The 25,167-nt window shown below is 46.2% G+C and overlaps 1 protein-coding gene across 2 annotated transcripts in view; it reads right to left on the bottom strand.

The window, feature by feature from the left end:
* SLC25A42 (solute carrier family 25 member 42) overlaps nt 1-25,167 on the bottom strand; it is a 64,691-nt gene that overhangs the window by 35,584 nt on the left and 3,940 nt on the right. The window contains exon 2 of one of the 2 annotated variants that reach the window (XM_069767712.1): nt 22,212-22,308. In XM_069767712.1, coding sequence (XP_069623813.1) covers nt 22,212-22,295 — 84 coding nt within the window. In that variant the 5' untranslated portion in view covers nt 22,296-22,308. Of the gene's footprint in view, nt 1-22,211; nt 22,333-25,167 lie in introns of both variants that reach the window. The other variant, XM_069767711.1, reaches the window with a different exon arrangement.

The raw sequence follows: 25,167 nt of genomic DNA on the forward strand, positions 1-25,167 counted from the left end.
GGTGGATCGGAGCATGGGGGTGGATCGGAACACGGGGGGGGGGGGGGGGTGGTGTGGATCGGAGCACGGGGGGGGATCGCAGTGCGGGCGGGGGTGGATCGGAGTGCGGGGGGGTTTGATTGGAGCACGGGGGGGTGTGATTGGAGCACGGGGGGAGCGGACAGGAGGACGGGGGAGCGGAGCACAGGACGGAGGGGAGCGGACCACAGATCGGGGGGCTGGGGGGGGGGGGCGAACGGTGGGGTGGGGGGGCGATCGGTGGGGTGGGGGGGCACTTCAGTGTTTCCAGCCATGGCCGATGGTATTGCAGCATCGGCCATGGCTGGATTGTAATATTTCACCAGTTTTTTAGGTGAAATATTACAAATCGCTCTGATTGGCAGTTTCACTTTCAACAGCCAATCAGAGCGATCGTAGCCACAGGGGGGGTGAAGCCACCCCCCCTGGGCTAAACTACCTCTCCCCCTGTCCCTGCAGGCCGGGTGAAATTGGAGTTAACCCTTTCACCCGGCCTGCAGGGACGCGATCTTTCTGTGACACAGCATATGCGTCACAGGTCGGATTGGCACCGACTTTCATGACGCATACGCTGTGTCACAGGTCGGGAAGGGGTTAATTACAATATTAAAAACTTTGAGCTGTAGGCCTTGTCTTTTTTATTTGTTGATGCAGTGAGAAGAAGAGAAGCTACAGCCCTTGTTCTGCCCATTCTAGCGAAGGTCAGGTTTCGTATCTAGCTTTAAAAAGGTTTAATACCATAGTTTTGGTTTTGCTGTGTTATAGCACCACCCAGTGGTGGTTAAATTTATTACCTGTGTTTTTCAGTAACTATTAGAGTGTTGCATTCTGGGATTCACCAAGGTATCATGGGAAGGGGAAACTCCATTTTCTCTCTGTGTATTTCCCTGGACACACGTGTTAATCTGCTGTGTTGAACTACCTCACTTACTTGCCATTCCGGTTAAGATTATCCGGTAAGACCATTATCCCTGTTCTTGCTATGTAATGTTGTACAGAGTGTGATTAACTGTATAGCAGCTAGTACACAGGAAATGTGATTTTTGGTTACCTGCTGTATGTAGTTATTATAGAAGTTGCATCATCCTGTATGCTTTCCCTGTTAGTTGCAGTCATGTTATTATTTGCCCAATACTTATACAAATCATTTGTATTCTTATAGTTTTACCGCGCTCATGTTTACCAATAAACAAGTTAGACTACAGAGAACAGTCTGCTTATTTGGGAGACAGAAGTGGTTTATGCCGTATGTCGGATCACACACCGTATCAAAGTGTATGAAGACAGAACAGTAAAACGGATTCTTGACGCCGACTACCTCACACTTCGCCAAGAACTGTGAAACCAGTGTGAAATGCGCAGAATGCAGTAGTGTGGAGCACAACACGGCTTTACACCCTGGACTACCCTCAGGGGTATCGTCACGAGTAGAAGAGTCTGCCGAAAAACAGACGGACACTGACATTGACACCCCAGTGGTCACTTCTCAGTGTACAGAGATCTGCAAGGAATTTGTAGCAGGGAGATCCTGCTCGAAGATCTGTCTTGTCAGAGTATTCCCAGTGAGCCAACGGGATAAGGCAATCAAGGTATATGCAATATTGGACGATCAGAGCAACAGGTCTCTAGCCAAGTCCTTTTTCTTCAACACCTTCAACATTGCTGGTCCCGGCTCTCCGTACTCCTTGAAGACATGTGCAGGTACTGTCGAGACGGCGGGGAGAAAGGCGACCGGATTCAAAGTAGAGTCTATAGACGGTCAAACCTGCTTATCCTTGCCATCGATACTGGAGTGCAATCAAATTCCCGACAACAGGTCGGAGATACCTACACCAGAGGTAGCAGCTCATCATACCCACTTGAAATGTATAGCTCACCTGATACCGGAGCTTGACCAAGGAGCTCCTATCATCTTACTCCTCGGAAGAGACATTTTACAGGTCCACAAGGCTAGAGGACAGATCAACGGCCCACAAAACGCCCCATATGCTCAGAGACTTGACCTAGGATGGGTCATTGTGGGAGACGTCTGTTTGGGTGGAGCACACAGGCAGACATCAGTCAACAGCATGCTCACCAATACCCTCGAAAATGGACGCCCGTCTCTCTTCCAGCCATGCGAGAGCAGTTTCCTGATTAAAGAATTGCCACACAACGCCCTTCCACCTTGTCCGTTAGCTGATCCTTCCTGTGAAGACCATGCATGCGATGGTGAGGAAGATCATATAGGGTGCACAGTTTTCCACAGGACAAGAGAAGACAACCAGGTAGCAACGTCCATAGAGGACAGACTGTTCTTGGACATCATGGAGCGGGAGATAGTAAGAGATGAATCAAAGAGTTGGGTCGCACCTTTACCATTCAAACCACAGAGGCAACGCTTACCCAACAACAGAGAACTTGTGTACAGTTGATTTGTCTCCCTTACACGCAAACTGCAGAAGTCACCAGAGACAAAAGAACACTTCTTTACCTTCATGGAGAGAATATTCCAGAGTGGCCACGCGGAAATTGCACCTGTACTTCAAGATTCCGAGGAATGTTGGTACTTACCTATTTTTGGCGTGTATCATCCGAAGAAACCTGGTCAGATAAGAGTGGTATTTGACTCAAGTGCCAGATACGAAGGTGTTTCTTTAAACGACGTCTTTCTATCTTGTCCAGACCTCAACAACAGACTTCTGGGAGTACTTCTTCATTTCTGCAAAGATGCAGTAGCATTTATGGCCGACAAACAACAGATGTTTCACTGCTTCCTTGTTAAAGAAGAACACAGAAACTACTTGAGGTTTTTCTGGTACCGCGATAATGACCCCTACAAGGACATCGTGGAATATCGTATGAAGGTACACATCTTCGGGAACAGCCCTTCCCCTGCTGTCGCTATCTATGGGCTTAGACATTCAGCCAGAGAGGGTGAAGCAAAGTACGGATCAGATGTAAGATCTTTTGTGGAAAAGGATTTCTACGTAGATGACTGCCTGAAATCCACACCCACAGATGAGTCGGCAGTCAGTCTCCTGAAAAGGGCGCAAGAAATGCTCGCTTCATCCAATTTGAGGTTGCACAAAATTGCTTCCAACAGCGAAAAACTAATGGCAGCCTTTCCCTCTCAAGATTACTCAACCGATTTAAAAGACTTGGATTTAAGCACGGACTCCCTCCCTATGCAGCGGAGCCTGGGTTTACTTTGGGATTTGAAAAGGGATGCATTCACCTTCCAGATCAGCGAAGAAGAGAAACCTTTCACGCGTAGAGGCGTCCTGTCCGTTGTGAACAGCTTGTACGATCCTCTGGGATTTGTAACTCCTGTAACTATCCAAGGTAAAATGATGTTAAGAGACTTCACCCAAGAGACGTCCGATTGGGATGATCCGCTTCCCAGTGAGAAAAGAGACTTGTGGGTAAGATGGAAGAACTCGTTAGAAGCCCTGTCAAGTCTCTACGTTGCACGACCATATGCTTCTGTGCCATCAACAGAAATCAAGATGCAAAGGCTTTGTATCTTCTGCGATGCCTCAACCAAAGCAATTGCAGCAGTGGCGTATTTGAAAACTATTGACATCAACGAACAATGCCACGTGAGGCTTGTTATGAGCCGGACAAAACTGGCCCCGCTCCGTGAACACACAGTACCCAGACTGGAACTCTGTGCAGCTGTGTTAGCAGTAGAGTTAGCTGAGCTTATCTCAACAGAAATGGACCTGGAGGTCAAAGAAATCGAGTTCTACACTGACAGCAAGGTAGTGTTGGGGTACATTTGCAATGAAACTCGTCGTTTCTATGTCTACGTCAGCAATCGGGTGCTAAGGATCAGGAGATCCACCGACCCTAAACAGTGGCATTATGTGTCCACAAACCACAACCCTGCGGACCACGCAACCAGATCCATTGAAGCAAGACACCTTAAGGACACAACCTGGTTTACTGGCCCAACATTCTTACACCGTTCGACGCCATACACAGACGAGTCAAACATCTTTGAGCTGGTAGATCCGGAGGCAGATAAAGAAATCCGCCCTCAGGTATCCGTCCTACGTACGGTGACTAAAGACAATCACCTCAAATCCCACCGTTTCAATAGGTTCTCAACTTGGAACTCGCTTGTTCGTGCCCTCGCTTGTTTAATTCATGCGGCTCGATCCTACAAGTCAACGTCACCCGCCATCCAGGAACCTTGCAAAGGTTGGCACCACTGCAAGCTTGCCTTTACCGTTCCAAACATGGAAAATGCCAAGAACGTTATAATTCGTACCATACAACGTGAATGTTACGCCAAAGAAATAGATAACCTCAATAAAAACCAACCTGTCTCTAGAGACAGTGTCTTGACGAAGCTTGATCCAATCATCGACCAAGATGGGCTGTTAAGAATTGGAGGTCGTCTTCAAGAAGCTGAAGTGGAATTTGGGGAGAAACACCCTATAATAATTCCTGGACATCATCATGTCACGACCCTGCTTGTGCAACACCACCACGTCTTGGTGAAACATCAGGGCCGACTGTTTACCGAAGGAAATCTACGAACTGCTGGACTATGGATAGTTGGAGCAAAGCGGTGCGTGAGTAAACTCATTTACAACTGCGTGATTTGTCGCAAACTCCGTGGCGGGACTCAAAAGCCAAAGATGGCCAATCTCCCACCAGACAGACTTAGTACAGAACCTCCTTTTACCAACGTCGGATTGGACGTATTCGGGCCATGGTCTGTGGTTGCACGGCACACTAGAAGAGTCCAAGCCAACGCCAAACGCTGGGCGGTTATGTTCGCCTGTATGTCCATCAGAACAGTCCACATCGAAGTAATTCAGTCCATGGACACTTCAGGGTTTATAAATGCACTCCGACGTTTCATCGCCATCAGAGGGCCCGTGAAGCACATACGCTCCGATAGAGGTACTAACTTTGTAGGAGCAGTGAAAGAACTTAAAATTCCTTCCAACCTAGACACCACCAGTGTGGAAAGATACTTGAACGAGCAGGGATGCACCTGGACTTTCAATCTTCCACACTCTTCTCACATGGGAGGTGCTTGGGAGAGGATGATAGGAATGGCACGCAGAATCCTCGACTCCATCTTCTTGCAAGCAGGTAGCGCAAGACTCACACATGAAAGTTTGACCACATTCCTGGCTTATTAATGCTAGACCATTGACTTCACTTTCTAGCGACTCTGAGGATCCGACCATTCTCACTCCTGCCATGTTACTTACTCAGAAAGCCAGCGGTCTCAGCGCTCCACCTGGAGAATTTAGCAACAAGGACCTCTACAGACGACAATGGAGACAAGTGCAAAGTCTCTCCAATACCTTCTGGGACAGATGGAGGAAGCAGTACCTCTCTACCTTACAACCCAGGAAGAAGTGGCAGACCGACAAACCAAACATCAAAACCGGTGATGTCGTTCTCATGAAAGACAGCCAGTCTCACCGTAATGAGTGGCCAATAGGCCTCATCACTAAGATACTCCCAAGCAAAGATGGGAAGGTGCGTAAGGTCGAGGTCAAAGTAGGCAAGTCCGGGGAGAGTAAACTATTCCTCAGACCAGTTGCGGAACTTGTCTTACTGTTTTCGCCAAAAGAAACTGTGGGTGGCATCGGTTGATGCCAAGCGGGGAGTGTTCTGCCCATTCTAGCGAAGGTCAGGTTTCGTATCTAGCTTTAAAAAGGTTTAATACCATAGTTTTGGTTTTGCTGTGTTATAGCACCACCCAGTGGTGGTTAAATTTATTACCTGTGTTTTTCAGTAACTATTAGAGTGTTGCATTCTGGGATTCACCAAGGTATCATGGGAAGGGGAAACTCCAATTTCTCTCTGTGTATTTCCCTGGACACACGTGTTAATCTGCTGTGTTGAACTACCTCACTTACTTGCCATTCCGGTTAAGATTATCCGGTAAGACCATTATCCCTGTTCTTGCTATGTAATGTTGTACAGAGTGTGATTAACTGTATAGCAGCTAGTACACAGGAAATGTGATTTTTGGTTACCTGCTGTATGTAGTTATTATAGAAGTTGCATCATCCTGTATGCTTTCCCTGTTAGTTGCAGTCATGTTATTATTTGCCCAATACTTATACAAATCATTTGTATTCTTATAGTTTTACCGCGCTCATGTTTACCAATAAACAAGTTAGACTACAGAGAACAGTCTGCTTATTTGGGAGACAGGTTTATGCCGTATGTCGGATCACACACCGTATCAACGTGTATGAAGACAGAACAGCCCTAGTGATGTGATGGGGGCTCCTATATGTAGACACTTCAGATGCTTGGTGCACATATCAACTTTCAGTTAGGTGTAAGAGGTCCAGCTGGCAGAGGAATTCTACTGTATGGCTGAGGATGCCATTTAAAAGAGAGAGGCACCTGCGCGAGCTCATGCACTAGAAGAGTGGTCAGAGGAATGTACATAGTGGCCTCTATCACTAGCTGTTGGTACTGTGTGGCGGCCACTGGGTTTTGTGCTTGTGGGAGTCAGTCTTGCGGCATGGGCGCTGAGAGGCACCAGGCCGCCCATCCTGCTGGTGCATTCTCGCTGCTCCTTCAAGGATTTAAAAAGTTAGGACCCCCGAGAGGTTTGCTGTGATGTGGTAGTAGGAGTCATACAGTCAGATCAGAATGTTAACCCCTTCCCGACCCATGACGCCACGTAGGCGTCATGAAAGTCGGTGCCAATCCGACCCATGACGCCTATGCGGCGTCATGGAAAGATCGCGTCCCTGCAGATCGGGTGAAAGGGTTAACTCCCATTTCACCCGATGTGCAGGGACAGGGGGAGTGGTAGTTTAGCCCAGGGGGGGTGGCTTCACCCCCTCGTGGCTACGATCGCTCTGATTGGCTGTTGAAAGTGAAACTGCCAATCAGAGCGATTTGTAATATTTCACCCATTATAACGGGTGAAATATAACAATCCAGCCATGGCCGATGCTGAAATATCATCGGCCATGGCTGGAAATACTAGTGTGCCCCCACCCCACCCCTCCGATCGCCCCCCCAGCCCTCCGATCTGGCCGGTACACTGCTCCGGCTCCCCTCCGTCCAGTGCTCCGCTCCCCCCCGTGCTCTTGTCCGCTCCCCCCGTGCTCCAATCACCCCCCCGTGCTCCAATCACCCCCCCTGCACTCCGATCAACCCCCCCCCGGTGCTCCGTTCCACCCCCCCGTGCTCCATTCCAGCCCCCCCGTGCTCCGTTCCACGCCCCCCGTGCTCCGTTCCACCCCTCCCGCACTCCGATTCCCCCCCCCGTGCTCCGATCCCCCCCCCCCCGTGGTCCACCCCCACCCCATCATACTTACCGATCCAGCCGGGGTCCCGTCCGTCTTCTCCCTGGGCGCAGCCATCTTCCAAAATGGCGGGCGCATGCGCAGTGCGCCCGCCGAATCTGCCGGCCGGCAGATTCGTTCCAAAGTGCATTTTGATCACTGAGATATAATCTATCTCAGTGATCAAAATAAAAAAAATAATAAATGACCCCCCCCCTTTGTCACCCCCATAGGTAGGGACAATAAAAAAATAAAGAAATTTTTTTTTTTCCACTAATGTTAGAATAGGGTTAGGGTTAGGGGTAGGGTTAGGGCTAGGGTTAGGGCTAGGGGTAGGGTTAGGGTTAGGGCTAGGGGTAGGGGTAGGGTTAGGGCTAGGGTTAGGGTTTCGGTATGTGCACACGTATTCTGGTCCTCTGCGGATTTTTCCGCTGCGGATTTGATAAATCCGCAGTGCTAAACCGCTGCGGATTTATGGCGGATTTACAGCGGTTTTTCTGCGCATTTCACTGCGGTTTTACAACTGCGATTTTCTATTGGAGCAGTTGTAAAACCGCTGCGGAATCCGCACAAAGAAGTGACATGCTGCGGAATGTAAACCGCTGCGTTTCCGTGCAGTTTTTCCGCAGCATGGGCACAGCGATTTTTGTTTCCCGTAGGTTTACATTGAACTGTAAACTCATGGGAAACTGCTGCGGATCCGCAGCGTTTTCCGCAGCGTGTGCACATACCTTTAGAATTAGGCTATGTGCACACGGTGCGGATTTGGCTGCGGATCCGCAGCAGTGTTCCATCAGGTTTACAGTACCATGTAAACATATGGAAACCAAATCCGCTGTGCCCATGGTGCAGAAAATACCACGCGGAAACGCTGCGTTGTATTTTCCGCAGCATGTCAATTCTTTGTGCGGATTCCGCAGCGTTTTACACCTGTTCCTCAATAGGAATCCGCAGGTGAAATCCGCACAAAACACACTGGAAATCCGCGGAAAATCCGCAGGTAAAACGCAGTGCCTTTTACCCGCGGATTTTTCAAAAATGGTGCGAAAATATCTCACACGAATCCGCAACGTGGGCACATAGCCTTAGGGTTAGGGTTGGAATTAGGGTTGTGGTTATGGTTAGGGGTGTGTTGGGGTTAGGGTTGTGGTTAGGGGTGTGTTGCGGTTAGGGTTGTGTTTAGGGTTATGGCTATAGTTGGGATTAGGGTTAGGGGTGTGTTGGGGTTAGTGTTGGAGGTAGAATTGAGGGGTTACCACTGTTTAGGCACATCAGGGGTCTCCAAACGCAACATGGCGCCACCATTGATTCCAGCCAATCTCGTATTCAAAAAGTCAAATGGTGCTCCCTCACTTCCGAGCCCTGAAGTGTGCCCAAACAGTGGTTTACCCCCACATATGGGGTACCAGCATACTCAGGACAAACTGCGCAACAATTACTGGGGTCCAATTTCTCCTGTTACCCTTGTGAATCAAAAAAAATGCTTGCTAAAACATAATTTTTGAGGAAAGAAAAATGATTTTTTATTTTCACGGCTCTGCGTTGTAAACGTCTGTGAAGCACTTGGGGGTTCAAAGTGCTCACCACATATCTAGATAAGTTCCTTGGGGGGTCTAATTTCTAAAATGGGGTCACTTGTGGGGGTTTCTACTGTTTAGGCACACCAGGGGCTCTGCAAACGCAACGTGACACCCGCAGACCATTCCATCAAAGTCTGCATTTCAAAAGTCACTACTTCCCTTCTGAGCCCCGACGTGTGCCCAAACAGTGGTTTACCCCCACTCATGGGGTATCAGCGTACTCAGGAGAAACTGGACAACAACTTTTGGGGTCCAATTTCTCCTGTAACCCTTGGGAAAATAAAAAATTCTGGGCTAAATAATTATTTTTGAGGAAAGAAAACGTATTTATTATTTTCACGGCTCTGCATTATAAACTTCTATGAAGCACTTGGGGGTTCAAAGTGCTCACCACACATCTAGATAAGTTCCTTTCGGGGTCTAGTTTCCAAAATGGGGTCACTTGTGGGGGGTTTCTACTGTTTAGGCACATCAGGGGCTCTGCAAACGCAACGTGACGCCCGCAGAGCATTCCATCAAAGTCTGCATTTCAAAACGTCACTACTTCAATTCCAAGCCCCGGCATGTGCCCAAACAGTAGTTTACCCCCACATATGGGGTATCACCATACTCAGGAGAAACTGGACAACAAATATTGGGGTCAAATTTCTCCTGTTACCCTTGGGAAAATTAAAAAATTCTGGGCTAAATAATTATTTTTGAGGAAAGAAAACGTATTTATTATTTTCACGGCTCTGCATTATAAACTTCTATGAAGCGCTTGGGGGTTCAAAGTGCTCACCACACATCTAGATAAGTTCCTTTCGGGGTCTAGTTTCCAAAATGCGGTCACTTGTGGGGGGTTTCTACTGGTAAGCCACATCAGGGGCTCTGCAAACGCAACGTGACGCCCACAGAGCATTCCATCAAAGTCTGCATTTCAAAACGTCACTACTTCACTTCCGAGCCCCGGCATGTGCCCAAACAGTGATTTACCCCCACATATGGGGTATCAGCGTACTCAGGAGAAACTGGACAACAACTTTTGGGGTCAAATTTCTCCTGTTACCCTTGGGAAAATAAAAAATTGCAGGCTAAAAGATCATTTTTGAGAAAATAATTTTTTTTTTTTTTTTCATGGCTCTGCGTTATAAATTTCTGTGAAGCACTTGGGGGTTCAAAGTCCTCACCACACATCTAGATTAGTTCCTTTGGGGGTCTAGTTTCCAAAATGGTGTCATTTCTGGGGGATCTCCAATGTTTAGGCACACAGGGGCTCTCCAAACGTGACATGGTGTCCGCTAATGATTGGAGCTAATTTTCCATTTAAAAAGCCAAATGGCGTGCCATCCCTTCCGAGCCCTGCCGTGCGCCCAAACAGTGGTTTACCCCCACATATTGGGTATCTGCGTACTCAGGACAAACAGGACAACAATATTTGGGGTCCAATTTCTCCTATTATCCTTGGCAAAATAGGAAATTCCAGGCTAAAAAATCATTTTTGAGGAAAGAAAAATTATTTTTTATTTTCATGGCTCTGCGTTATAAACTTCTGTGAAGCACCTGGGGGTTTAAAGTGCTCAATATGCATCTAGATAAGTTCCTTGGGGGGTCTAGTTTCCAAAATGGGGTCACTTGTGGGGGAGCTCCAATGTTTAGGCACACAGGGGCTCTCCAAACGCGACATGGTGTCCGCTAACAATTGGAGCTAATTTTCCATTCAAAAAGTCAAATGGCGCGCCTTCCCTTCCGAGCCCTGCCGAGTGCCCAAACAGTGGTTTACCCCCACATATGAGGTATCGACGTACTCGGGAGAAATTGCCCAACAAATTTTATGATCCATTTTACCCTACTGCCCATGTGAAAATGAAAAAATTGAGGCGAAAAGAATTTTTTTGTGAAAAAAAAGTACTTTTTCATTTTTACAGATCAATTTGTGAAGCACCTGAGGGTTTAAAGTGCTCACTAGGCATCTAAATAAGTTCCTTGGGGGGTCTAGTTTCCAAAATGGGGTCACTTGTGGGGGAGCGCCAATGTTTAGGCACACAGGAGCTCTCCAAACGCGACATGGTGTCCGCTAACGATGGAAATAATTTTTCATTCAAAAAGTCAAATGGCGCTCCTTCCCTTCCGAGCCTTACCATGTGCCCAAACAGTGGTTTACCCCCACATGTGAGGTATTGGTGTACTCAGGAGAAATTGCCCAACACATTTTAGGATCCATTTTATCCTGTTGCCCATGTGAAAATGAAAAAATTGAGGCTAAAAGAATTTTTTTGTGAAAAAAAAAGTACTTTTTCATTTTTACGGATTAATTTGTGAAGCACCTGGGGGTTCAAAGTGCTCACTATGCATCTAGATAAGTTCCTTGGGGGGTCTAGTTTCCAAAATGGGGTCACTTATGGGGGAGCTCCAATTTTTAGGCACACGGGGGCTCTCCAAACGTGACATGGTGTCCGCTAAAGAGTGGAGCCAATTTTTGATTCAAAAAGTCAAGTGGCGCTCCTTCCCTTCCAAGCCCTGCCGTGCGCCCAAACAGTGGTTTACCCCCACATATGAGGTATCAGCGTACTCAGGACAAATTGGACAACAACTTTCGTGGTTCAGTTTCTCCTTTTACCATTGGGAAAATAAAAAAATTGTTGCTAAAAGATAATTTTTGTGACTAAAAAGTTAAATGTTCATTTTTTCCTTCCATGTTGCTTCTGCTGCTGTGAAGCACCTGAAGGGTTAATAAACTTCTTGAATGTGGTTTTGAGTACCTTGAGGGGTGCAGTTTTTAGAATGGTGTCACTTTTGGGTATTTTCAGCCATATAGACCCCTCAAACTGACTTCAAATGTGAGGTGGTCCCTAAAAAAAATGGTTTTGTAAATTTCGTTGTAAAAATGACAAATCGCTGGTCAAATTTTAACCCTTATAACTTCCTAACAAAAAAAAATTTTGTTTCCAAAATTGTGCTGATGTAAAGTAAACATGTGGGAAATGTTATTTATTAACTATTTTGTGTCACATATCTCTCTGGTTTAACAGAATAAAAATTCAAAATGTGAAAATTGCGAAATTTTCAAAATTTTCGCCAAATTTCCGTTTTTATCACAAATAAACGCAGAATTTATTGACCTAAATTTACCACTCACATGAAGCCCAATATGTCACGAAAAAACAATCTCAGAACCGCTAGGATCCGTTGAAGCGTTCCTGAGTTATTACCTCATAAAGGGACACTGGTCAGAATTGCAAAAAACGGCAAGGTCTTTAAGGTCAAAATAGGCTGGGTCATGAAGGGGTTAAACTAAGAACCACAAGTTCTGTTTTGTAAGTTTTTCCCTGGCGACATTAGATTAAGTGCGATTTTTGGTGCGAGGTCCATGTTCTTTTTCTACAGTTCAGCATAAGAGCCAGTAAAACTAATGCTAGGGGATGCAATGCAAAGCATCAGGAGGTACTTGTATTAAAAATGATGTCCCATTCAAGAAATATTTAAATTACAAATGCATTCATTTGCAAGAGGTCTGCAGCTTTAAGTGCATGTTATACAGTGGCACAAACTAAGGCTACTTTCACACTAGCGTTGTTTGCTGTACGTCGCAATGCGTCGTTTTGGAGAAAACACACATCCTGCAAATGTGCCCGCAGGATGCGTTTTTTCTCCATAGACTTACATTAGCGACGCATTGCGACGTATCGCCACATGTTGCATCCGTCGTGCGACGGATGCATCGCGTTTTTGGTGGCCGCGACGCACAAAAAATGTTCCATGTAACTTTTTTTGTGCGTAAAGTCTGCGTTGTAAAACTGCGTCAGCTGCCCCCGTTGTTCTTTTTGTTTGCAGTTTGCGTCAGTACGTCAGGCTGACACATGGCGACGGCCCCGTACCGACGCTAGTGTGAAAGTAGCCCAACAGTGACACACAAGGCGATCCATAATTTGTCACAACCAACTTTAACCTAATCTCCCTATTTTTTTTCTTCTTTTTAACATTTATTAATGACCTTGTAGGGGGCATTCAGAGTAGAATTTCAATATTTGCAGATGACACTAAACTCTGCAGGGTAATCAATACAGAGGAGGACAATTTTATATTACAGGATGATTTATGTAAACTAGAAGCTTGGGCTGATAAATGGCAAATGAGCTTTAATGGGGATAAATGTAAGGTCATGCACTTGGGTAGAAGTAATAAGATGTATAATTATGTGCTTAATTCTAAAACTCTGGGCAAAACCGTCAATGAAAAAGACCTGGGTGTATGGGTGGATGACAAACTCATGTTCAGTGGCCAGTGTCAGGCAGCTGCTACAAAGGCAAATAAAATAATGGGATGCATTAAAAGAGGCACAGATGCTCATGAGGAGAACATAATTTTACCTCTATACAAGTCACTTGTTCGACCACACTTAGAATACTGTGCACAGTTCTGGTCTCCGGTGTATAAGAAAAACATAGCTGAAGTAGAGCGGGTGCAGAGAAGAGCGACCAAGGTTATTAGAGGACTGGGGGGTCTGCAATACCAAGATAGGTTATTACACTTGGGGCTATTTAGTTTGGAATAATGTAATGTATAAATGTAATGTATAAATATATGAGGGAACAATACAAAGACCTTTCTGATGATCTTTTTAATCATAGACCTGAGACAGGGACAAGGGGGCATCCTCTACGTCTGGAGGAAAGAAGGTTTAGGCATAATAACAGACGCGGATTCTTTACTGTAAGAGCAGTGAGACTATGGAACTCTCTGCCGTATGATATTGTAATGAGTGATTCAGTACGTTTCAGAGGGGACTGGATGCCTTTCTGGAAAAGTATAATGTTACAGGTTATATGTACTAGATTCCTTGATAGGGCGTTGATCCAGGGAACTAGTCTGATTGCCGTATGTGGAGTCGGGAAGGAATTTTTTTCCCCAATGTGGAGCTTACTCTTTGCCACATGGTTTTTTTTTGCCTTCCTCTGGATCAACATGTTAGGGCATGTTAGGTTAGGCTATGGGTTGAACTAGATGGACTTATAGTCTTCCTTCAACCTTAATAACTATGTTACTATAATTCTCCTCATGTAATCTCGGGTCTTGACAAGCTTTCCGCTTGTCCGCTTATCACACATTCCTGTCCATCCTTCATACGCTGTAACTTACTACCTTAGCCCATCATGAAGCGCCCAACACAACCTGAAAACCCATGTATTCAGAAATGCCTTCAACCTCCAATAACTCTGTTGTCATGTCAATCCAACCTGAGCTGCTTCCAATGACGACCTACTGTCTCCTTCAGTAGTCTTTAGATTGTAACCTGTGAGGGCAGGGTCCACGATTCCTGTGTACCAGTCTGACACAGTTAGCTCATGGTGAGGGCAGGGTTCACGATTCCTGTGTACCAGTCTGAAACAGTTAGCTCATGCTTACTCTACTTTCTTTCTATGTTATCTCTCTTCACATGTATAGCCTCCTGGAATTAATGATGCTTTAAAACAAATATAATTTTCAAAATAATGACTATAAGCCAGGATTCTGCAATACACAGCACAGATCGGCCAAAGTCTGTGCCGAGGGCTACACTAAACTAAGCAGAGTCCTTCTCCTTCTGGGCCAATGTCTTCAGTGCTGGGATGCGCGTCATACGATTTTACAGCCCTCTAGGCCAATGTCTTCAGCGCACAGCAGGTAGTCCAGAGTAAGGACAAGGACACTGCTTGGTTTAGTGTCCAGTGAGGTGAAAACACCAAGGTTACTTACTGGTAGCCGGTTTTTCCGGAACCCATGACGGCACACCTGAGAGAGGGGATCCGCCCAGTCAGGACAGGAAACCCTACTGAAAATAAAAGGGCGGTACCTCTCGGTCGCTTCAGTTGGTTTTCAGAGCATGAGAGGCCCCCCTGGTTAGTACACATGGCAATCCAACACCACATCATATTAACTAAAAAAGCACCCAAAACAATAGTGCACACCGAAAAGGTGATAAAGGGGGGGAATATACGGGTGCCGTCATGGGTTCCGGAAAAACCGGCTACCAGTAAGTAACCTTGGTGTTTTCCCTTCCCCCATGACGGCACACCTGAGAGACTTTTGTAGAATGAAACCTTAGGGAGGGACCACCGCTTGGAGTACCCTTCTACCAAAGGTTAGGTCAGCAGAGGAGGAAAGGTCTAGCCGGTAGTGCTTGAAAAAAGTTGAGGGTGAGGACCAGGTAGCAGCCTTGCAAATTTGATCAATTGATACCTCAGCGTTTTCCGCCCAGGAGGTAGCCACGGCTCTGGTAGAGTGAGCCTTGATGCCTTCAGGAACCGGAGTGCCACCCACAGAGTAGGATAAACTAATGGCCTCCCTAATCCATCTAGCAATAGTATTTTTAGCTACCCCACACCCTCTTTTGCTACCCTGAAAGGCTATGAATAGGGTTTGGTCTTTCCTCCACTGATTAGTCATAGATATGTATTGTAACATAGATCTTCTCACATCTAGCATGTGGAACTTTTGTTCCCCTGGATTTCTAGGATTACTACAGAAAGATGGTAAGGTAATCTCTTGACTCCTATGGAACTTTTGAACCACCTTGGGGAGATAAGCCGGGTCTGGTCTTAGAACGATCCTGTCATCAAAAACCTGAGTATAAGGAGGGGATATTGACAGGGCTTGTAAATCACTTACCCTACGTGCCGATGTTAAGGCTACTAGGAGAACTGTTTTAAGGGTAAGTAACTTAGGTGATAACTCCTGTAAGGGCTCAAAAGGGTGTTTAGTTAGAGCTTCTAAGACCAAATTTAGATCCCAAGGAGGGATTTTTGGGATAACGACCGGCCGAGATCTACTGCAAGATTTTATAAATCGTGAAACCCATCTATTTGAGGCAAGATTACAGTTATACAGGGCCCCCAAGGCTGAAACCTGAACTTTAAGGGTGCTGGTTGCTAACCCAAGATGTAATCCTGCTTGCAGAAATTCTAGGATAGGACCCACTGGAGCCACCTCCCCCAATGGTTCACCCAGGAAGTCAAGACATTTTTTCCATGTCCTACCATAGATTCTAGAAGTTATGGGTTTTCTGCTTTTCAACAGGGTGGAGATTAATCCTGGTGAGAATCCATGGCGACTTAGTAACGCCCTCTCAAATTCCAGGCTGCCAGATGGAAGCCCTTCACCTGAGAGTGGGTTACTGGGCCCTGGGTTAGTAGGTCCGGAATTTCTGGCAAAATCCATGGACCTGTTACCGACATCTGCCTTAGAAGGGAGAACCATGGTCTCCTTGGCCAAAATGGAGCTATGAGGATAATTTTCGCCTGATCCTCTCTGATCTTCCGGATCACAGCTGGGATCATCACTATCGGGGGGAATGCGTAGGCCAGAGAAAACTTCCAAGGTATTAGTAGGGCATCTACTGCGAAGGGATGTTCTTTTGGATTTAAGGAGCAGAACTTTGACTTTTTTGTTGTGTGAGTTGGCAAACAAGTCTATTTCTGGTGAGCCCCAGGCTTGGACTATTTGTTGAAATATCTGGGGGTTTAAAGACCATTCCCCCTGTCTTAAGCCTCTGCGACTCAGGAAGTCTGCTTGAGTGTTTTCTATGCCCCTGATGTGTAGTGCCGACAGAGATAACAGGTGTTGTTCTGCCAGTTGGAAGAGGAGTTTTGACGCATTCATGAGGCCTTTGGACCTCGTCCCCCCCTGATGATTGACATATGCCACCACTGCTCGATTGTCTGTTAGGATTCGAGTATGGCGACCCTGGAGTAAAGGGAGAAAATGTCTTAGGGCTTTCTTCACTGCCCATAGCTCTTTTTCGTTTGATCCATAGTTCTTTTCTCGTATGGAACAGGTACCTTGTACAGAGTGAGATCTCAGATGAGCTCCCCAACCTGTACCGCTTGCGTCGGTCGTGATGATGTCTTTGACCGGATTTTTCCACCGGACCCCCATTGTCAGGTGGTGTTCTACAGTCCACCAAGCTAGGGAATCCCTTACGCTCAGGGAGAGACATAGATTTCCTTCTAAATGCCCTCTTAACAGTCTTTGAGCTGAGAGAACTTAGGTGGAATTGTGCCCATTCTACTGCCGGTATACACGATGTTAACGAGCCTAGACGGGACATCGCCTTTCTGAGAGTCATTGCGGGTTGACATATTGCTGTACTGGCCAGGTTTATTATCTTGTCCACTTTGTTTTGTGGAAGGAGGCAGAGCTGACGCTCGGAGTCCAGTATTAACCCCAGGAAGGACTGTATTTTTACTGGCAGTAGTCTGGATTTGGGGATGTTTATTATCCAACCCAGCTCCATTAGAGTTGATGTTACCACTGATACTTGATGAGTGCAGTGGGACTCTGACCTCCCTATTACCAGGAAATCGTCCAGATATGGGACAATTACTACATCCCGGGACCGGAGGTATGACATTACTTCCACCATCACTTTGGTGAAAACTCTGGGGGCTGTAGACAGGCCGAATGGAAGAGCTGTATATTGATAATGCTTTACCTGATTCTGAATATAGAGAGCTACTCTCAAGTATTTCCGATATTCCTGATGTATTGGTATATGGTAGTAAGCATCCTTTAAGTCTATTACTGCCATGAAGCAGTGTTGGAAGAGAAGTTTTATGGTCGTGTTTATAGACTCCATCTTGAAAGTGTAGTTCTCTATAGATTGGTTGAGCTTCCTTAGATTTATAATAGTTCTCCAAGAACCATCCGGTTTTTGGATCAAGAAGAGGGTGGAGTAAAAGCCGTCTCCCTCCTCCTGAACTGGGACTTCCTGAAGAACCTTTTTGTGGACAAGTCCTAAGATCTCGGTTTCTAGGGCAGATTGTTCCTGCTGAGACTTCCGTCGAGGAGTTATTATGAAGTTTCGTCTGGGAGGACAGACGAATTTTATTTTTAGGCCGTCTCTGATGATGTTCGTGACCCAGATACTGGGGGAGATATTTATCCAGGCCGGAAAGAAGAGGGAGAGTCTTCCTCCCACTTCTGGCGTAATGTCATTGGGGGGATTTTTTTGCCGATGTGGAGGGCCCTTTAAACATATAGCCCGATCCTCTTTTATCTCTAAAGTCCCAATTTTTTCTCCCCTGGGGGGCGACCTCTATTATATCTTCTCCTCCGAAAAAAAGGCTTTTTTAGGATCTTTAGGGATGTTGGGAAAACCTTTCTTTTTATCTCCTGCATGTTCCAGGATGTCTTCAAGTTTTTTCCCGAAGAGAAGTTGGCCGTCACATGGAATAGAACACAGTTTGTGTTTAGATGGCAAATCCCCCGGGCAACCTTTGAGCCAAAGGGCTCTTCTTGCCGCGTTGGACAAACCCGCGGCTCTTGCTGTTAGTCTTACGGAATCCGCAGAAGAGTCTGCCAAAAAAGCTGCTGCTCCTTGTAGTAAAGAAATATTTGCAAGGATGTCAGTTCTGGGTACTTTGTTTTTCAGCTGATCTTCTATCTGTTGTAGCCAGACCATTAGGGCACGGGCCGTACATGTTCCAGCAATTGCCGGCTTAAGGCCCCCCGCTGAGGCTTCCCAGATGTGTCTCAGGAAACTATCTGCTTTTTTATCAAGCGGGTCTTTGAGAACACCAGAGTCCTCTAACGGAAGGGATGATCTTTTTAAACATTTGGCTACTGCCCCGTCAATCTTAGGGATTTTCTCCCAGGACTCAGAGTCTTTATCCTCAAAAGGATATCTCCTTTTGGATGAAGAGGGCAAGGAACCCATTTTTTCGGGCTTTTTCCACTCTTTCTCAATTAATGCTTTTATTTTTGCATTAACCGGAAACGTGCGTTTCCTTTTCTCTTCTAGGCCACCAAACATGACATCTTCTAGAGACCTAGGTGTCTTCTCCTCTTTAAGCCCCATTGCAGATCTAACTGCTTTAACCAATTTATCTACGTCCTCAGTTGGAAAACATGGACGACCTCCTGAATCACTGTCCGAGGAGGAATCTGAAGACTGGACAGAGGCCGAGGATGTTTTATGACTCCCCTGTCTCTGAGAGGCATCTGAGTCTGTGGACGCCTTACGGCTTCTCCTTCTTGGTTCGCTAAGGGCCAATTTCAAGGAGTCTTTTATTTCAGCCTGTATTATGGCTTTTAGGCTAGTGGCAAAATTAGGGGTCTCTTCTTGTATGGTTTTACTAATGCAGTCAGCACAGAGATCCTTCTGCCACTGAACTGCAAGCGGGTTTTTACAAAGGGCACACTCTCGGTTCTTTGTTTTACCACCAGCTTTCCTGGACCCCTAGTGATCAAAACAGACAAAAATGGACCCTGTTACCATAAGGGTGACATTCACGTAGATCACTCACCACTACCGACAATCAAGGGTACCGATTTTGGAGGCTGGACAGATGCACGTGAAGCGTCCCTCCTGGACGCCGACGAATCTTGCCGGACAGGACGACTGCTGTTCCTACCACTTGAGCGGCTGCTCCTGGTATGCTGGTGGCTCGGCAAGGCATCTGATGAGAGCTCCATTTGCTGCTGCTGCTGCTGTGAAGGCGGCTGCTGCTGCTCCTGTTGTCCTACTTCCATGGTGAAGTTTTTGGACATGAGCGCGTCTTCTGTGGTCTAACCCCCTTTTATGGGGGGACCACTGCACTCCCCGCCTCCTTCGGTGCCCAAATTAACCCCCTCGCACTCTCTGCCGTGCCGCCGGAGTTCCCTTTCACCGGCCGGCGTTCTCATCATGGGCGCCGCCATCTTGGATCCGGCGCCCGCCCCCGACATCACGCGGGCACGCCCATTCCCAGCGTGCCTTGCGCGTGACGTCAGACGAGCGACCCGGAAGCGGCCACCGCACCTGGACGCCGGCAGAGAGGGGAGGGCGGCGTGGCAGCCATGGAAGGGAACCCAGCCCTCTGACCACGCTGCTCAACGCCCGCTCGGACGCAGAGACCCGGGGGACCTGCGGACGGCGCTTCCAGACTCCCGAACCCGACGTGCAGGCGCTGCCTGATTCTTCCACGCCGGGACGGGACCTGGGTAAGTGAACCCAACTGAAGCGACTGAGAGGTACCGCCCTTTTATTTTCAGTAGGGTTTCCTGTCCTGACTGGGCGGATCCCCTCTCTCAGGTGTGCCGTCATGGGGGACGGGAAAACTGGAGGTAGCCTGTAAACAACAGTATTTTGCACATCAGATACCCATTGTGTGTCTGGACCCTAGGAGGTCATCATTTTGACAGATTCCATTTTACGCGGTTCTATAGAACATTCCTTACAGATATTACAAATTAAAAGAAAACCAGACTCCCTTTATTTGCTTCAATTTTCTTTGCAGTTGAGGAATAGAAAAAGTCACATGAAACCTAGAGATCTCTCTACGCCTTTGACTTGAGAAAGTAAAACCTCCTCCCATGAATGGGTTATTCATTCTCACATCAGGACATACATTTCTGGAACACATACAACAAACATAGTAGTTTATATGTACAAAAATATAGTCTGCATGAAAACTCAAAGGATTAACACAAAACTTCACAACATTGAGGAGGTTCTGCAGCATCAACTGTAGCAAAATTTCGCAAATGCTCACATGACTCGCTTGCGTCACAGTGGAGTTGTATACACTTGTATAGAGCGAGGCTGCGCCATCTAGTTAGCCACGTCACTATACAAGTGTATGAAGCAAGGCCACGCCCACTGGACTGCTTCTGCCCAGGAGTATGTATAACGCATACACACCCTCTGGTCTCGCCTCAGAAATAGGAGCATCCCTGTGGGAATACTTTATAAAATGCTTTGCTGAAGTCAAGATATACTATATCTACCTCATTTTCCTGATCCACTGAGTCAGAGATTCAATCATAGAAGGAAATTAGATTAGTCTCGCATGACTTGTTTGCTACAAACCCATGCTGGCTCTGGTTAATTACCGTATTTTCCGGCGTATAAAACGACTGGGCGTATAAGACGACCCCCCAACTTTTCCCAGTTAAAATATAAAATCTTCTTAAAAGTCAGGGGTATTCTTATATGCCATGTGTCGTCTTATAGGGCCGGTGACTAATGTGCCTTTTGGGGGGTGGGGAGAGGGGGAGTGGTCCTGATGACGAAGAGATGGGGCGTCTCATAGGAAAGTGTCAGTGGAGTATCCCCCTATTACCTTATTGTAGCAGTGTGGGGTCTCTGTGCTGGGGAGCGGCGGCTGCTCCTCTTTGTGCTGCGTGGGTGCTGTGGGGCGGCGTATCTTCGTGCAGAGTCGGGGCTCCTCCGGCATTTCCTCAAAGCCCGGAGGCACCGGCAGCTCCATTGCTGCGATGCGGTGGCCTCCGGGAAAACGGCCGCTGGGGGCGGCGCATGCTCAGATTCAGATCTCGTCTCCAGAGATCTCGGGACGAGATCTGAATCTGAGCTAGCGCCGCACCCAGGGGCTATTTTCCCGGAGGCCACCGCATCACAGCAATGGAGCCGCCGGTGCCTCCGGGCTTTGAGGAAATGCCGGAGGAGCCCCGACTCTGCACAAAGATACGCTGCCGCCCCACAGCACAGAGCCCCGACGCTGCACGAAGAGCTGCCGCTGCTCACCAGCACAGAAACCCCATGCTGCCACAATGAGGTAATAGGGGGATACTCTACTCATACTTTCCTGTGAGACGCCCCCTCTCTTCGTCATCGGGACCACTTCCCCCCCACCCACCATATACACATTGGTCTGCACCCGGCGTATAAGACGACCCCCGACTTAAGATTTTCAGGGGTTAAAAAGTCGTTTTATATGCCGGAAAATACGGTACTGTATTTTTATCCAAGTACTTACATACATGCTAATTAATAATTTGTTCAAATATCTTTCCTAGTAAAGAAGGCTCACTAGTCTGTAATTTCCTGGCTCCATCTTCTTTCCTTTTTTGAAGACAAGGAAAATATTTGCCATTCTCCAATCTTCTGGGACTTCTCATGTTTTCCATGATTTTTCAAAGATTCTGGCTAGTGGGTCTGCAATTTCTTCTGCTCTCGCTTTCAGTACCCTAGGATGTAATTCACCTGGACCAGCAGATGTAAATTTATTTAAATTAGCTAAGTATTCCCTCACCATCTCTCTGTTTATGGATATTGTGAATTCTTTTATTCCTTTGATGGCACAATGAACATCAGCTGATGTTGCATTTGCTTTATTAGAAAACACAGATGCAAACGATGGTACTTCAAGAGAAGAGGAGTACCGTAGGATTGCTTTCACTCATCTTAGAAATAACTAGCATGTACTAGCGTCCAAGCTGAGTGCTCCTGTTAAATAGAGATTTACATTAGCATTCCTCACTAAACACTATTCTTTGGCAAGCGTAACATAACACTACCACAATATGCTAGAAGGTATGCGGAGAGCAACATACTAAATCTCTCTAACTGCAGGTAGTTAAAAGGCTCTGTATTTCTCGTGTAGTCTCTTACCTCTGACACCATAGCAGAAGGTAGCACAGTGTGTGCCCCATTTTTTCTTACACCCACTTGGCTTTCTTTAATACCATTCTCCATACCACGATTGTTCCTAAAATAAATTGAAAAAGATCCACTGAAAAATAAAAAAAAGTTTTCAGATCAATTCAGAAAAGAAAAAGTTTTACCGAAACAAACTAAAAAAATTACCCCCAATTAAAGGGTTGTTCTAAAGCTTAAAAATTACTCCCTCTTCATGGAACAGTGGATAATGTTTTGATCGCTGGAGGTCTGACTGCCTTGGCCAGCACCAATCCTGAGAACTGGGAGCAGTAGTGCACATGATCGACCTCTCCCTATTCAGCCAGGACTCTTCATAGTCCATAGTCTCGTGATTGGTAGGGGCCATGGCGGTTGAACCACAAGTGATCGGAAAGTTATTACCTATCCAGTGAATAGGGGATAATTTTAAAACTTTGGAACACCCCTTTAAAGAAGCACTCCCATCAAAGTTTTTATCCTCTTAATTTAGTGCAGTCCTTTTATACAGCACTCTGTACTTACAATAGCTCATTTTGCCCTTCCACCCAGCTAATTCTTCTCTGTTCCAATAGGTCTATTTCATCACATAATTAAAAACTGACTAGCTGAACCCTCCTAAACTATGTAGAAACAGGAGGTCAATTTTCCCAGTATGAATCATAATAAGTCACTGCAAAAGTCAATGGCAGGTGGGAGGAGTAGCAGCTGGGTCAGGAGTGGAAGAGGGAAATGATAAATGCAGGGACAAGAGACTTCCTGTTTCTACATAGAGCAGAGAAAAGAAGAATTAGCTGGGTAGAAAGACAAAATCAGCAATTGTAAGTACACAGTGGTATATAATATGATGATTGCAATATATTAAGAGGATACACACTGAAGGGAGCGTGTCTTTAAGCCATACCCAGTCAGCATTTTGTGTGTGGAAAAAATAAATAACATATATAATTTTAATTTATCATATACAATTTGTTACTTTGGAAGAAGGGACAGAAGAAAAAAGTTATCAATAAACAAGAAGGACGTTGTCCATATCAGATGAAGTGTATGGGAATGCCCCAACTCTTCCCCCATCACATGTCAGGGGAAAGAAAGACATTCTGGATGTCCACAATCCTCATCCTTTGTTTTCACAGGAGAATGTTAAAGCGGTGCATGGAGATTGAGAAATGTAAGCATTGAACAGCGTTTAGCACTCACACGAAGAACTCCTTCAAATGATAACTATAGTCTCTTCTATTCAAAATTAGCATAGAAGCGGATAAGCGGAGATCTGCCCCTGTGGGAGGAAAACTACACACTAGATCCCCCTTGTGTAGGTGTGTGACATACTCTGGATTACTTACAGAGGACCCCAACTGGATGACCTCCAGCGATCAGTAAGTTATCGCATATCCTACAAATAAGGGATAACTTACTATATGAGGAATTACCATTTAAGGCTACGTTCACATGATGTGTATTTTGTGAGTTTTTGATGTTTAAGATTTTTGGCAGCATTTCTGCACCTATTAAAGGGAATCACGTGCGCGCAGTGGATTCGTCACTGCGACGTGCACACGACTACGCCACCAACGGAAAGCTGGGGAAGAAAAGAGCGATGCCACCACGCCCACCTGACCAGACCAGCCTGATTGACAGGCGAAAACGGCGACTTTGGTAATGTATTTCGCAGCATAGGTGGGGAATCAGGGTACACTACATACACTATTTTAACGCACAGCGCAGGCCCTATTTAACAGTATTTATATCTCAATCTGATAAAACGGGGTGACAGGTTCCCTTTAAGTAAATTAATCTAATAGATGCGCCTTATCTGAGCAGCTGCAGGCTGCTATTTTTGGGCTGGGGTGGGCAATATTCATGTCCCCTTACCAGTCTGAGAATACCAGCCCCCAGCTGTCTGCTTTAGCAAGGCTGGTTGTCAAAAATGAGGGGGACCCCATGCTGTTTTTTAAAATTTATTTAAAATTATTTAAAAAATATAAAAAAAATAAAAAATAAAAAAAATCGGAGAGGGCACCCCTCTATTATTGATAACCAGCCTTGCTGAAGCTGACAGATACAGCCCCCAGCTGAGTTTTGCCTGGGTGGTTATCAAAAATACAGGGAAACTAACACAATTTTTTTAGTTATTTACAACGCCGGCTGATGAATACTTCCATCAGCCGCTGCTACTCTCACTGTTAGTAGCAGCAGCTTTCATCGGCTGATGTGAGCAGTAGTCCCATCAGCCGACATCAATGACCGGCAGTAAACGTTCTACCTCCGATCATAGCTGCGGGCTCACGCTGTCTGACTGGCGGCGATTGCACATGACAGCGTGACAAACACCCGGTTTTCCAAGGGCCAAACCCAAACAGTAACACGGACATCCTGGTGAAGTCCGTGTTTGGTGTCCGTGCCCGAACAGTAGGTGTTCAGTACAGACGCCGAACTTTACTATTCAGATTGGCTCCTTCTCTAATCACAAGGTGGCCCTACACTATATTAGGCCAGTGTTTTAATGTTATGGTTGATCAGTTTGAGACAAAATGAATACGTTTGAGTAATTAATATATGGCCATGAACTGTCACTTTTGCTCATTGGTTAAAAAAGGGGGCAAACTTTCATTTTAGATAAATGAACTTCCATCACAATTTAGTGTGTGGCAGTGATCAACTTGGAAAAAAACGGCAACTGTCCTACACAAGGAGAATTAGAACTCAGACGGCAATGCCACAATATGCTTGGCATTTTGTCACTTCTTGTTAGACCAGTAGAGGTTGCAATGACATTACTAAAGTCACTAAATGAACGCTATAGACTTGTCCCACGTCAGGTGTGACCTGCCATAAGACGAGCACTATTGGCACAGTTCTTCACTACTTACTAAGAGTATTTGCCAGCTTGGCAACCAGTTCAGGCAATTATGCCAACACTTTTTTGTAC

This window comes from Ranitomeya imitator, chromosome 1, assembly GCF_032444005.1.
Source record: "Ranitomeya imitator isolate aRanImi1 chromosome 1, aRanImi1.pri, whole genome shotgun sequence".
Lineage (NCBI taxonomy): Eukaryota > Metazoa > Chordata > Amphibia > Anura > Dendrobatidae > Ranitomeya > Ranitomeya imitator.